General features: G+C 44.4%; 1 protein-coding gene and 1 long non-coding RNA gene across 3 annotated transcripts; one reads left to right on the top strand and one right to left on the bottom strand.

Moving 5' to 3' along the window:
- Positions 1-6,826: 6,826 nt before the first annotated feature.
- Positions 6,827-8,536, bottom strand: LOC145555138 (uncharacterized). Its single transcript, XR_014091224.1, has 2 exons — positions 8,220-8,536; positions 6,827-7,747 (listed from the first exon to the last, which is right to left on the bottom strand). It is a non-coding gene; the product is annotated as an uncharacterized LOC145555138 (long non-coding RNA).
- An 87-nt stretch (positions 8,537-8,623) lies between these two features.
- LOC103477392 (uncharacterized) lies at positions 8,624-12,584 on the top strand. Of its 2 annotated transcripts, XM_081616528.1 has the most exons (4): positions 8,624-8,771; positions 9,925-10,023; positions 10,060-10,119; positions 12,331-12,584. In XM_081616528.1, exons 1-4 carry the CDS (start codon positions 8,705-8,707, stop codon positions 12,369-12,371), a joined length of 267 nt encoding a protein of 88 aa, XP_081472654.1. In that variant the 5' UTR covers positions 8,624-8,704; the 3' UTR covers positions 12,372-12,584. The 2 variants fall into 2 exon arrangements, with proteins under 2 accessions (XP_081472654.1, XP_008428711.2); XM_008430489.2 differs by having other exon boundaries at positions 9,925-10,119.
- Positions 12,585-13,386: the final 802 nt, after the last annotated feature.

The raw sequence follows: 13,386 nt of genomic DNA, 5'->3' as shown, positions 1-13,386 counted from the left end.
CTGGAGGCTGGAGGCCCCCCTGGTGGCCCCCCTGGAGGCCCCCTGGAGGCTGGAGGCCCCCCTGGAGGCCCCCTGGAGGCCCCCCTGGAGGCTGGAGGCCCCCTGGAGGCCCCCTGGAGGCCCCCCTGGAGGCCCCCTGGAGGCCCCTGGAGGCCCCCTGGAGGCCCCCTGGAGGCCCCCCTGGAGGCTGGAGGCCCCTGGAGGCCCCCCTGGAGGCTGGAGGCCCCCCTGGAGGCCCCCTGGTGGCCCCCCTGGTGGCCCCCAGCCCCCAGGCTCTGTGTTACGGCCCTGCGTTTGCTGGCGGCACACAGAGCTCCTCCTGCAGCTCCACAGCTCAGACGGCTGCTGCACAGACTGGGACTCTGATCTTCATGTTCATTATTATAGTGGCGTTTAGTCGCACAGCTTTACTGACTCGCTCATTCGTGGCTGTTTCCACGTTTTTACGCTGCTCATGTTAGTCTGGATGTTTTCTGGAGCGCGAAGCTCCACGTCGTTCAGCTAATATAGTAACTTTAACAGAGACTCAGCGGGACGGATCATCCGGGAAACGATGGACAGGGAGAGTCTGACTGAAACCACCGTAATGACGGACAAAGTCTGGGATTCACTGAGTCTCTGCTTAAAATATCTGACTAGAACAGTTAAACTCATTATTAAGACAAAGAGCCGAATTCATAAAACCAGAAGGAATTATTATTTTAATGGCTGTAGACCGAGCCTGAAGACTGAAACAGAATGAGAAATACTCCAACATCATGGCCATTCGGTCACCTACCGGTACCCTAACTGAACCTGCGAAATTAATTCTGCATTCAAAACGTATTTCTCTTCCCTTTACTCCTCTGAAGTAGTTCTGAAAGCTGAAAATGTGAGCATTTTTTCAGGAATCTTCAGCTTCCTGCTGTTGCTGATCAGGGATCAGAAAAACTTCTGCATTACGTTACAAGAGCTGAAAAAAGCCCAAAGTCTCTATGAGGAAAGTGTTGGGATCTGGGGTGCTGCTTGTTTTTGGCTGTGTTTCCCCCTTTCTCCACCAGAGGGCGGCTGGGATCCATTCTGGAAGGACGTGACTGACGGTGCTGGTTACCTACACACCTGCAGGTCGTTTATCATCAGGAGCTCCTTGTCATTTTGTTTCTTGTGAAAAATGGATCTTTTGTGTTTTCTTTTCAGGTGATCCATTGTGACTGATTCCCACTAGCAGTCTGAATACTGACAGTCTCCCTGTGCTCCATTCTTCTCATGACGCCGTGGGCCTTACCCACTGGAAGCCCGAGTCCCACTTACCTCCAAGCCGTTGAACCAAACCTCTCTGGATCCCTCTGTTGGCCCCTCTCTCCTGAAAGGCAGAACTGTTACCTGTCCGCCCTCCACCATGATCTCTCTCCTGTCGCTGTTCCCCGCCGGATCACAGCCTACCTACCGTTGTTGAACGCCACCCCGGTAACCTCAGTATTTCCCTCCTGCATACTACTCCCTCCATCCAAGTAAGCTCTCTTGCCGGTTCACAATTTTAATCTTTCCCATCTTCAAAACTTACCTTCTGCTTCTCTCCGCCCAGCGTTCCTGATTCCAGAAGCCACAAACTCTTGGATCTGCAGTTTTGATTATTGTTTATTTTTTTATTGAACATATTTAACTAATTTTCTGTTCTGCATGTGGGTCAGAAAAACACAACAGACTGTGACAGAAGGGTAAATGTGTCCCTCCAGAGTTGTACCTTGCCTTCTGGGATATACTCGGCCCACCATTGTTGGACATGGTTAATGAGGCAGTTGATAAAGGTTCATTTAATCCGAGTATCAATACCGCAATGATCACATTGCTTCTCAAACCTAATAAAGACCCAGCACCATGCAGTAACTACAGACCCGTCCCTCTTAAATGGGGATGTCAAACTCTATGCAAAAATACATGCAATGCGACTTGAAAGCCATTTATCCAGACTGATACATAATGAGCAGACCGGATTTATTAAAGGCAGATTGGCATCTGACAAGCTACGGCGCTTGCTACACATTATTCACGCAGCAAAGACAACTGATTCCCCGTCCTGTCTTGTCTCTCGACGCCGTAAAAGCGTCTGACAGACTGGAGTGGCTTTATCTTTGGGCCACCTTGGATAAATTTAAACTAGGTCTGCAATTTATCCAAAAGTAAAGGTTCTGTATGCTGACCCGTCTGCGATGGTGTGTACTGGTAATACTTGTTCTTCTCTGCTCCCCATACTAAGGGCCACATGTCAGGGCTGCCCCCTCGAACCGCTGGTCCATCGCACCGAGCATCGCATATCTTTATATGCGGACGATATTTTACTTTACATTGGTGACACAGGGTCCTCTTTAACACATCTACTATCCATCTTTGATCTGTTTGGCTCCATATCTGGCTATAAAATTAACTGGAGCAAGTCGTCATTGCTGCCTCTTGCCATCTGGCATCCCAGTGGGGAGCCATTTTAAATATCTTGGGATCGACATCTCTCCCTCTATATTTCTGATAGCTTCACACAACTTCCAGCCTGCATTTAGAAAAACCATTACAGGCTGGACATGATGACCAAATGTCTGATTAAAACCTGCTCTGCCAGCTCAGTGACCTCTTTCTCACTGTTTATTTAATGTCAGATGCTGGTTTTATTTTAATTATGTAAAGCACTTTGAAATGCCTGGCTGCTGAAATGTGCTAGACAAATCAAATTTGATTGATTGATTGATTTAACCCAGGGGTGTCAAACTCCAGTCCTGCTGTCCTGCAGCTTTTAGATGAGCCTCTGCTGAACCACCTGAACAGAACAATTAGGTCGTTGAGACTCTGGAGTCCTGATCTACACCAGGAGGAGGTAATCAAGCCATTTCATTCCAGTGTTTCGTACCAATGGCATATTTAAAAGCTGCAGGACAGCAGAGGTCTGGAGTTTGACACCTGGGATTTGACCTTATTGAGAAAGATTTACGACGCTGGTCAAAACTCCCAAACCCCTCCAGCCCGCGTGTAAGTAATCAGAATGGATGTCCTCCCGCGTGTTAACTTTTACTCCTCCATGATTCCTCTTTCACCGCCAAGAGGTTACTGGACAAGCTGCACTCTCTCATATCTAAATTCATTTGGATGGGAGGAAACCTCGTGTGAAAGTGAGAACACTTCAATGAGATAAAGCACTTGGGGGCTTGGGTCTACCAAATGTTAAGATGTACTTTTGGTCCTTTATGCTCCGACCTTTGGTTGAATCTTGAGGTCTCTGTTTCTTGGAAACCAATTGAAGAAAATCTATCCAAACCATACAGGCTGGAGGACTTGATATATTCTAAGATACCTCCTAATGAGACTAAATCACAATTAGGACCCATAATTTCTTCTCTTCTTAGAACCTGTCATTTAGTGCTGAATCTTACAAACACCAACCTGAAATGGCATAAACACTCTTCTATATTTAATAACTTTTCTATCCTCATTGGAAACAAGCCATTCTCCTTCCCTAGGTGGAGAGATAAGGGTGTCAATGTCCTCAAAGACCTTATGAACAACGATGGCCTACGTTCTTTGCAAACTGCGTATAATCTACCAGGTTCTATTTTTCTTTTACTTTCAGCTCAGATCGACCATGAAAGCTTACGGTGTGTCATGGGGTGTGCCGCTCCCAGCCCATCCCCTACAAGAACTTCTTGCCTCGCGGGGTCAGACACGTGGCATGGTTCCTAAATTATATCCATTTATTTCAGATCCTCAGGCTCCCTGTAGAAAATACGTGGAGGAGAGATCGTTCCTTTATGGGAGATGTAGAAATCTGCTGGGATTCAGTTTGGGAGAACCTCCACAACACATCCAAAAACCCATCGGCTTTCACTTAAACTTATCCATAGGATGTACTTGGGAAACGTCATGCTATGAAAATGATCACTTCTCCTATTTGTGACCTGTGTACACTTAAGACTCCAGGCTCTTTCATGCACATGTACTGGGATTGTCCCAGTGCGGCAGCTGTCTGGAGGCAAATATCCGCCACCTTGAGTGATTTGCTTAAAGCTGACATTCGATTATCACCATCTTTGTTTCTACTTAATGACGATTCAAACTTTCCTCAACAGAAGCTCATGCTATGGGCCTCTCTGCAGATAAGAAGATGGCAACCACAACACTTACTGCCTTGGCAACAATGACCAATTGCTTCCTGGACATCGTTATGATGGAGGGATCAGTGGCCAGGAGGCACTCGGCCAGTCAAACACGATCAGTCAAACACGATCAGTCAAACACCGATCAGTCAAACACGATCAGTCAAACACGATCAAACACTGATCAGTCAAACACGATCAGTCAAACACCGATCAGTCAAACACCGATCAGTCAAACACGATCAAACACTGATCAGTCAAACACGATCAGTCAAACACGATCAGTCAAACACGATCAGTCAAACACGATCAGTCAAACACGATCAGTCAAACACCGATCAGTCAAACACGATCAGTCAAACACGATCAGTCAAACACGATCAGTCAAACACCGATCAGTCAAACACCGATCAGTCAAACACGATCAGTCAAACACGATCAGTCAAACACCGATCAGTCAAACACCGATCAGTCAAAAACACCGATCAGTCAAACACGATCAGTCAAACACCGATCAGTCAAACACGATCAGTCAAACACGATCAGTCAAACACGATCAAACACCGATCAGTCAAACACGATCAGTCAAACACGATCAGTCAAACACCGATCAGTCAAACACCGATCAGTCAAACACGATCAGTCAAACACCGATCAGTCAAACACGATCAGTCAAACACGATCAGTCAAACACGATCAGTCAAACACGATCAGTCAAACACCGATCAGTCAAACACGATCAGTCAAACACCGATCAGTCAAACACGATCAGTCAAACACGATCAGTCAAACACGATCAGTCAAACACGATCAGTCAAACACGATCAAACACGATCAGTCAAACACGATCAAACACCGATCAGTCAGACACGATCAGTCAAACACGATCAGTCAAACACGATCAGTCAAACACCGATCAGTCAAAACACAGAAAAATACAAAGATCAGTCAAACACGATCAGTCAAACACCGATCAGTCAAACACGATCAGTCAAACACCGATCAGTCAAACACCGATCAGTCAAACACCGATCAGTCAAACACGATCAAACACGATCAGTCAAACACGATCAGTCAAACACGATCAGTCAAACACGATCAGTCAAACACGATCAGTCAAACACCGATCAGTCAAACACGATCAGTCAAACACGATCAGTCAAACACCGATCAGTCAAACACGATCAGTCAAACACGATCAGTCAAACACGATCAGTCAAACACCGATCAGTCAAACACGATCAGTCAAACACCGATCAGTCAAACACGATCAGTCAAACACCGATCAGTCAAACACGATCAGTCAAACACGATCAGTCAAACACGATCAGTCAAACACGATCAGTCAAACACGATCAGTCAAACACGATCAGTCAAACACCGATCAGTCAAACACGATCAAACACCGATCAGTCAAACACGATCAGTCAAACACGATCAGTCAAACACCGATCAGTCAAACACCGATCAGTCAAACACGATCAGTCAACACCGATCAGTCAAACACGATCAGTCAAAACAAAACACGATCAGTCAAACACGATCAGTCAAACACGATCAAACACGATCAGTCAAACACGATCAGTCAAACACGATCAGTCAAACACGATCAAACACCGATCAGTCAAACACGATCAGTCAGACACGATCAAACACCGATCAGTCAGACACGATCAAACACCGATCAGTCAGACACGATCAGCGCTTGGGATGCAGCTCATTCTTTGGTTAGAGAAAAGATGCAACATAACTCTGTAATCCTCTTAATGTGTGACTGTTAGTGATGATTTAATCTTTGCAACTGTCCACCTCCATGTTTGTTATCACTTCGAGATCCTTGGGAACAGGGCGGGGGGTCGGGGGGTCAGAGGTCACACTGCCTTTTCTATTTCTATACCTTATTCCACCCATTGTAACTATACTGTATTGTACATGTTGTTATGGATGTAAAACAATTAAAATAAAAACATTTGATAGCAAAACAGATGACTTGTTACTGAAAAAGTGGACCGACGTCAGAAAGGTGTCACTGAGAAAATAAAATATAAAAATGAACAACATACAATTAAATGAAAAGAAACAACATAAAGATGTTTTGATACTATTATACATTTCTGTTTTATAATATTGTGGTACTATTATTAATTTATCACTATTATTTATAGATTACTCCAATCCCAAGGAATGTGCCGTTAATTAGGATAATTTGTACAAAATTGTGCATGTATGCAGTTATGACATGTTACAGGAAGTGACAATAAAACTGCAAAGACCTGCAGGGACATAAACACTCAGCTTGTTGGGAGCAGTGATGGTTGTAGGGAGGAAGGATCTGCTGAAATGCCACTTTGTGCATGAAGGACGCAGCACAGAGCTGATCTCACAGCTGCTGCTCCAACATGGCGGATGATACAGGCGTCACATCTTCAGCAGCGCCCCCTGCTGTCTAGAAGACCTCAGGCTGCTCTGACCCGTCCTGTAAGGAGTATTTGAGGATATGAACAGAGGAACAAAAGAGCTGAAACATTCAGATCATTTCTGTAGGGCGGGTTAAGTTACTCCTCCTGTCACGTCCAGAGGAGTTTATGTATCGGTAATTATTGTTCAGTCAGGCGATCAGTGAATAGCAGAGGATCATCAGAGCCTCTGATGACGAAGCTTTGACTGTCTGCTGCGACGCCCCGAACATCAACACTGTAAAACCTGCACAGGAAAAACATGTCTGTGTTTTCTTTATTATTCATTTGAAATAACAAGACTTCAACCTGCAGTTATTATTTCATTTCCCACCTTCTACACTCCATATTTACATAAAAATAAGGAAAATCAACGCATTTTTTACAAACTTATCAGATCCATAATAATCACAGATAAAACATGTTTAAATGACAAATCTACATTATTACCTTTGCAGATAGGAACTCAGACCAGCAGCTGATTTATTTTTCTATTCCAGGATTTTTGGTGATTTTGCTGTGACCATAACAAAATGTCAGGTTATGAACCAGACATTTTGGTTCCGCCATCAATGCCTGAATTTAACACAGATCTGGAGTTTTAAAGGTTCAGTTTTATGTAAAATCTACTTTTTTGAGCTCTCCATCGAGTTATAATGTTTTTCTCTCATCACAAACACACCTGGCGCCTCATGCATAAAAAACTGTGCCGTTTTCAGAACGGAAACAGAGCAGCTGCTGCTCCGGCTCGCCTCCCATAAATACATAATAATATAAATTAGTATAAATACCCGGAAGTCTGCCGCCACGTGAAGCAGTAACCATGGCAACGTCCTTGTCTGAAGCAGTTTACGTATTTATAATAATAATAATTATATATTTTATTTAATGGTGCTTTGAGGGCAATTAGTGTCACCACACAAAAATAAAAATACATTTTAAATAAAACAATCAATAAATAAAAAATAAAGAGATCGAGCAAATGGCCGCCTGAACAGCAGCGCGATCTAAAGACAGACAGAGTGGGAAGTGGAGGTTTATTCTTCATGCATGTTAGAGAAACCCTTTAATCTCCATGGGAACCAGCTAGCTGCTAAACGCCTGAGCGGCCGTAGCCCCGCCTCCGAGGCGCAGCTCCTCCTCGCAGCTCCTCCATGTCTGAAACACCGTCAGCTGTTAGAGGCCAGAAAACAAATTCAGCTCAAAACAACAAACTGGACGCAAAACGAGAAACTAAGAACAATAACGAGAAATGTAATGGAGTAAAAAACAGGATTTTATTGTTAATGGAGTAAAATAATAACGTCTTTAAAAACAGCTGGTCAGAAACTGAACTCCTGTCAGGAAGTCGACCCGTTTGATTCCCGTTTTCCCAGGAAAGTTCCAGGAACTTCCAGGATTCTCACATCAAAGTTTGATCAAATTCATGTTTTCATATCAAATTATTTATGTTTCATCAAAAAGATCGTAAACATTTCTTTAAAACTTGACAGAGCCAAATATCAGATGTTGGTATAAAACACGTGACGGAGGGTTTCAGTGTTTGTGGGGGCCGTTACCATAGCAACGCCGAGTTCATGCAGACTTGCTTATTTGTTTATTACAGCAGATAGAGACAAGATAAATACACACACACACACCTTACCCTGCAGCGAAACCTGCAGCTCACAGCCAATCAGAGAGCAGAGCCACCAGGAAGGATCATCATCATCATCAGGGTGGAGCAGCTGCGTCCATAAACACATCCTGTCTGGAGATGATGATGATGATGATGATGATGATGATGATGATGATGATGATGATCGGACCGGACCGGACCGGACCGGACCGGGAACCGAACCGGCCGGTTCTCCATGCAGGCTGGACCCCGTCAGTCCTCCCTGACTCAGCGTCTCTCCTCTTCACCTGACGCTAATGACCTCCGGTGGTTTTACCTGCAGGCAAAGAACAGGGCGTCACCAACCCTGACTGAGCTGCAGTCCAACCGGTGGGACGGGTCGGACCGAACCGCGCCCGGTTCCCGGGCGGGGCGTCGCCACCAGGTATAAGAGGCTGAGCGGACCCAGAGCCAGCAGCGCACCGATCTCTCACCACTTCCTGACCAGTAGCCACTGACCACCTGCAGCGGACATGGACTTCCTGAAAAAGGCCGTCGGAGGAAACGACAATGTCGCCAAAGTTGCCGGGCAGAAAGCGGGTGAGTCTCAGATAAAACTCACTTTACTTTATTTTAAGTAAGTTTTTGTTTCTTCCTTAGTTTTAAGCTTAAGGTTAATTTGATCAGGTTAGAAACTGATGAATGTTTTAGGATTAAATATTTATATTTAGTCAGTAAAAATGAAGGAAAAAGAGAAAAGCTGATAAATTTCTAATTCACATCAGTAAAATCTGCAGCTTTATTCATCATCCGCTTTGCTTCTTATCCCTCCCAACATCAGGAAATGTGATTCCTGCTGATTCCTGTGTCCCAACAGAAACCAACATGATATTAAAGCTGCAAATTAAATTACTCATTAAAATTAATGATTATTTTACGTGCATTAGAGGAGCTGCTTTAGGAAACTTTTTGTTTCAGACGTTTCGTTCCAGAACTTTCTGGATTTGAGATCTGCGTTGCTGTCAATGACAAACCTCAACCCATAGGGTCAAAGGTCAAAGCTGCAGCTGCATCTGGTCTCTTGCTGGTTCTGACCAAACTGCCCTTTGTTCCTCAGTGTCTGAGCTAAATGAAGGAGAAGCAACAGAACCGGGTCAAAAACATTCTAAGCCTGATTTAACAGATAGGAAAAGATCCTAACAGTTAAATCAATAAAACATTTATGAAATGATCACAAAAAACAAAGAAAAGCTAAATAGCAAACATTATTTATTTATTGTTTATTTATTGACATGTTTTGGTCTTTAAATTCACTAATTCCACCATAAAATGATTCAAACTCAGCAAGAAAACCAGAATATTAATCTGAAATCCGAACAGGAAGTGGAATCGGTCATAATGTTCCTCTGAGGAGAAGATGGAGGATGAACTCTGACCTTTCAGTCTGATAGAACCGGCCCACTGTGCTCATCCTCACTGCTGCTGACGGTTTAAAATCCGGTTCAGGTGGAGCTGAAACCACCGACCTGAAAAACCGCCTGAACCTTCACCACAACATTTTCACCTTCAGGCGGCTCTCCACACAGGTGGAGCTCCACCTGGAGGGGCGGAGCTTCACCTCAGCAGGGCGGGGCTCCGCCCACTCCAGATGAAGCTCCGCCCACAGCTGAGGAAAATTCCTGTGGCTCCTTTAATTAACCTGATTTATCAGGAGGATCTTCAAGGCAGAACTCGTCTGTTGCTGCTTCTGCAGGTCAGTTTGTGGAGCAAAAGGTGGATGAGTTCGTGGGTGGAAAAAAGGGAAAAGACCAGCAGCAGCAGAAACCGCAGCAGCCGCAGCAGCCGCAGCAGCCGCAGCAGCCGCAGCAGCCGCAGCAGCCGCAGCAGCAAGGAGATGACGGATGCTTTGGTCTGGGAGACGCACTGGGGCAGGACGGACAAAATGCAGGTGAGTCGACATCATTTAACAACAAAGTTTACCTGAAACAGGTGAGGAGCCGGAGCAGGAGTTCACACCTGGAGAACACCGCCCCCTGGTGTCCACTGGGCTCCACTGACGCACCTGGAGCAGGAAGAAGACGGAGGATCAGGAGGAAACATGAGAACAAAATCAATATTTTCCTCCAGTCAGAATAACTGATGATCCAGATTTTACAGCCCTGAAGAACTTCCTGATGTTTAATCACATTATTATCATCAAAAGATTCAGAAATCAAAGAGCTGCAGAGCGTCAGAGTGACGACCTTCATTAGTTTGTTCTTATTAGAATCAATCACATTTTATCTGTACAGAACATTTCAGCAGCAAAGCATTTAAAGCCCTTTAATCATTAAAACAAAAACAGAGTAATAAACAATCAGAGAAAAATAAAATTAACAAAAAACAAGCAGAAAAAACCAAAACAAACAAAAGTAAACATAATTAAAACCTGCATCTCTTTTCCAGACTTCAGTTAAAACGCCACCAACTGGGACTTTAACCCTTAACCAGCCGCAATAATAACTTCAGTTTTATCCTCACATTGATCTGTTCTCAGCATCTGTTCAGTGATTGGATGGGGTCAAAGGTCACCTGGTGACATCGTAATGTAGAGCTGTGTATCATCCAAAGGTCAGAGGTCGGCCTGTAGTTCAGTGGTTTGATAGCTGCTGTTTCCAAAGGGAAAACACCTGAAGAGTTACTATTTGGATCAGATGGACTTTCTTAAAGGAATGTGAGGGTCGGAACCGCAGCTTCACTGACTCATCATTTCTTCTAGGGTTTTATAGTGAAGCAGCTGAAAGTGGGTCATTTTTCCTGCATGTTTTGTTTGGGCCCAGCTTTGGTTCTGGCTTTGGAGCCGATGTGCAGATTAATCCTCTGATCTTTTGAATTTTCTCTGAGAAGAAACTGAAAACTTGTTGCAGGCATTAGATGGGAGTTCAGGTGGTAACGTCATAGGAGGGTTTGTGAGCCTGTCACCAGTAGCACATAAAGCTCGAGCTTTAATGGTTTTGTTTATGACATCTGCAAAGAAAGCCTTGAGTGATAGTTACGTAGACTTTCCTTGTAGATGTCATAATAAACGTGAAGTTGAGTTTTACGCCATCTCCGTTCGGCCCTACAGCAGAGTTGTCTAGCAGATTGAACTGTTTGTGCTTTTCTCCATGGAGATTTCTTCCTACCAGACACAACCTTCACTTTAATGGGGGCAGTGAAATCAGTGATTTCTGAAACTTTAGACTGAAAATCATCCACCAACTTATCTACATCATTACAGCTTGAGGTGAGGAAGAGGAGCAGATTTGATGAAATGTTTCTGCTGTTTCCTGTGAGACGTTTTGTGATGGCAGCTGTTTGTCCAAGTGGGTTAACGGATAAAGAACTTTCAAAGATAACAGGAAGTGATGCAACAGGCGACATCAGTTACAGAGACACTGAAAATATTCACACCCTGACTGATTTGTCTAGATTGTTCTTTTTATCAGTGGTACAATAAACCCGGCCGGTTCCAAAGAATGGACCTGGTTCTAAGTGGACCTGGTTCTTAGTGGACCTGGTTCTAAGTGGACCTGGTTCTAAGTGGACCTGGTTCTAAGTGGACCCGGTTCTTAATGGACCTGGTTCTTAGTGGACCCGGTTCTAAGTGGACCTGGTTCTAAGTGGACCTGGTTCTAAGTGGACCCGGTTCTAAGTGGACCTGGTTCTAAGTGGACCTGGTTCTTAGTGGACCCGGTTCTAAGTGGACCTGGTTCTAAGTGGACCTGGTTCTAAGTGGACCTGGTTCTTAGTGGACCCGGTTCTTAATGGACCTGGTTCTTAGTGGACCCGGTTCTAAGTGGACCTGGTTCTTAGTGGACCCGGTTCTTAATGGACCCGGTTCTAAGTGGACCCGGTTCTAAGTGGACCTGGTTCTTAGTGGACCCGGTTCTTAGTGGACCTGGTTCTTAGTGGACCTGGTTCTTGGTGGACCCGGTTCTTGGTGGACCCGGTTCTTGGTGGACCCGGTTCTTTATGGACCCGGTTCTAAGTGAACCTGGTTCTTAATGGACCCGGTTCTTAATGGACTTGGTTCTTGGTGGACCTGGTTCTTAGTGGACCCGGTTCTTAATGGACTTGGTTCTTGGTGGACCCGGTTCTTTATGACCCGTTTTCAGGTCTGGTTTCTGCTTGTCCTCAGCTGGTGGTCTGAAGGACATGGCCGCCGGACTGTTCAAGTAGGAGCCTGGAGGACGGAGCCTTCATCGTCTCCACCATCTTCATCATCAGCCTGGGACGTTTCTGAGCTCTCCTACCTGATCATCTTTCTTCCTGTTTTAAACCCAGTAAGCCTCCCAGCGTCTTACTGGGAGCTTTAACTGGTTTAATAAATTTACTGGTTTGTTGTTTTCTGTAACCAATAAACTGTCAAATTAAATATATTCAAGCATAAAACTGATTTCTGATGTGGTTATTGCTGTTTGATGTTCTGTTTGGTAAAAACTGAACTGAATAAATAGTTTTTCACGCCTCAGGTTTTCTCTCCAGACATGCTAACGGTAGCTCAGCCTGCTATTGGTGCTCCTCCTGCTTTCCAGCACACTAGATTTCTAAATGTGCAGAAAGTAACCCAACTCAGAAACCAAATCCATCTTCCTGATCTACTGGCGAATCCTCAGCTGGATCCTTCCATGGATTAACCACTGCAGCCAGCCGCTGGTTTCCAGTAACATGTGGATGAACTGGCTGTTCTTCTCATGTCTCACTGGTCCAAACCTGGACCAGTTTCTGTTACTCCTGGGAGACTGGAAGTACATCCCATAATGTTTGCACACCAGGCACTAAGAGGATCGTAATGTTGAATCACAGAGACTGTAAAGGTGATTTGAACCAGTCAGTCATTAAACCACCAGGGAGGAAAATATCCTGGGATCTTTCTGGGAATCTAGTAAACATAAGAAAACTTACAATGATAATAACTATTTCATTGTTAACTAATAGATTTCTTATGTAACAGGAGCACTTTTGTTAGTATAGAAATATAGTCCTAGAAGCAGAAGCAGAATGATGAATCCGTCTGAAACCCGTCATCAGCAGGACGAACTCAGCAAAGTCTGTTTAATAAAACAAAAACTATAAACCTTTAACCCTAATTACAACTGGCAGATGTCACTGAAGGGGTTTATTATAAAGAACGGTTCACTTGTTAGCTTATAAGAAAACAATGTAAAAATGATAAATGTTCTTTTTTATTCTT

This window comes from Poecilia reticulata, chromosome 15 (assembly GCF_904066995.2).
Source record: "Poecilia reticulata chromosome 15, P_reticulata-male-v2, whole genome shotgun sequence".
In the NCBI taxonomy this organism is placed as follows: Eukaryota; Metazoa; Chordata; class Actinopteri; order Cyprinodontiformes; family Poeciliidae; genus Poecilia; species Poecilia reticulata.
This window is presented reverse-complemented; position numbering and strand designations above follow the sequence as displayed.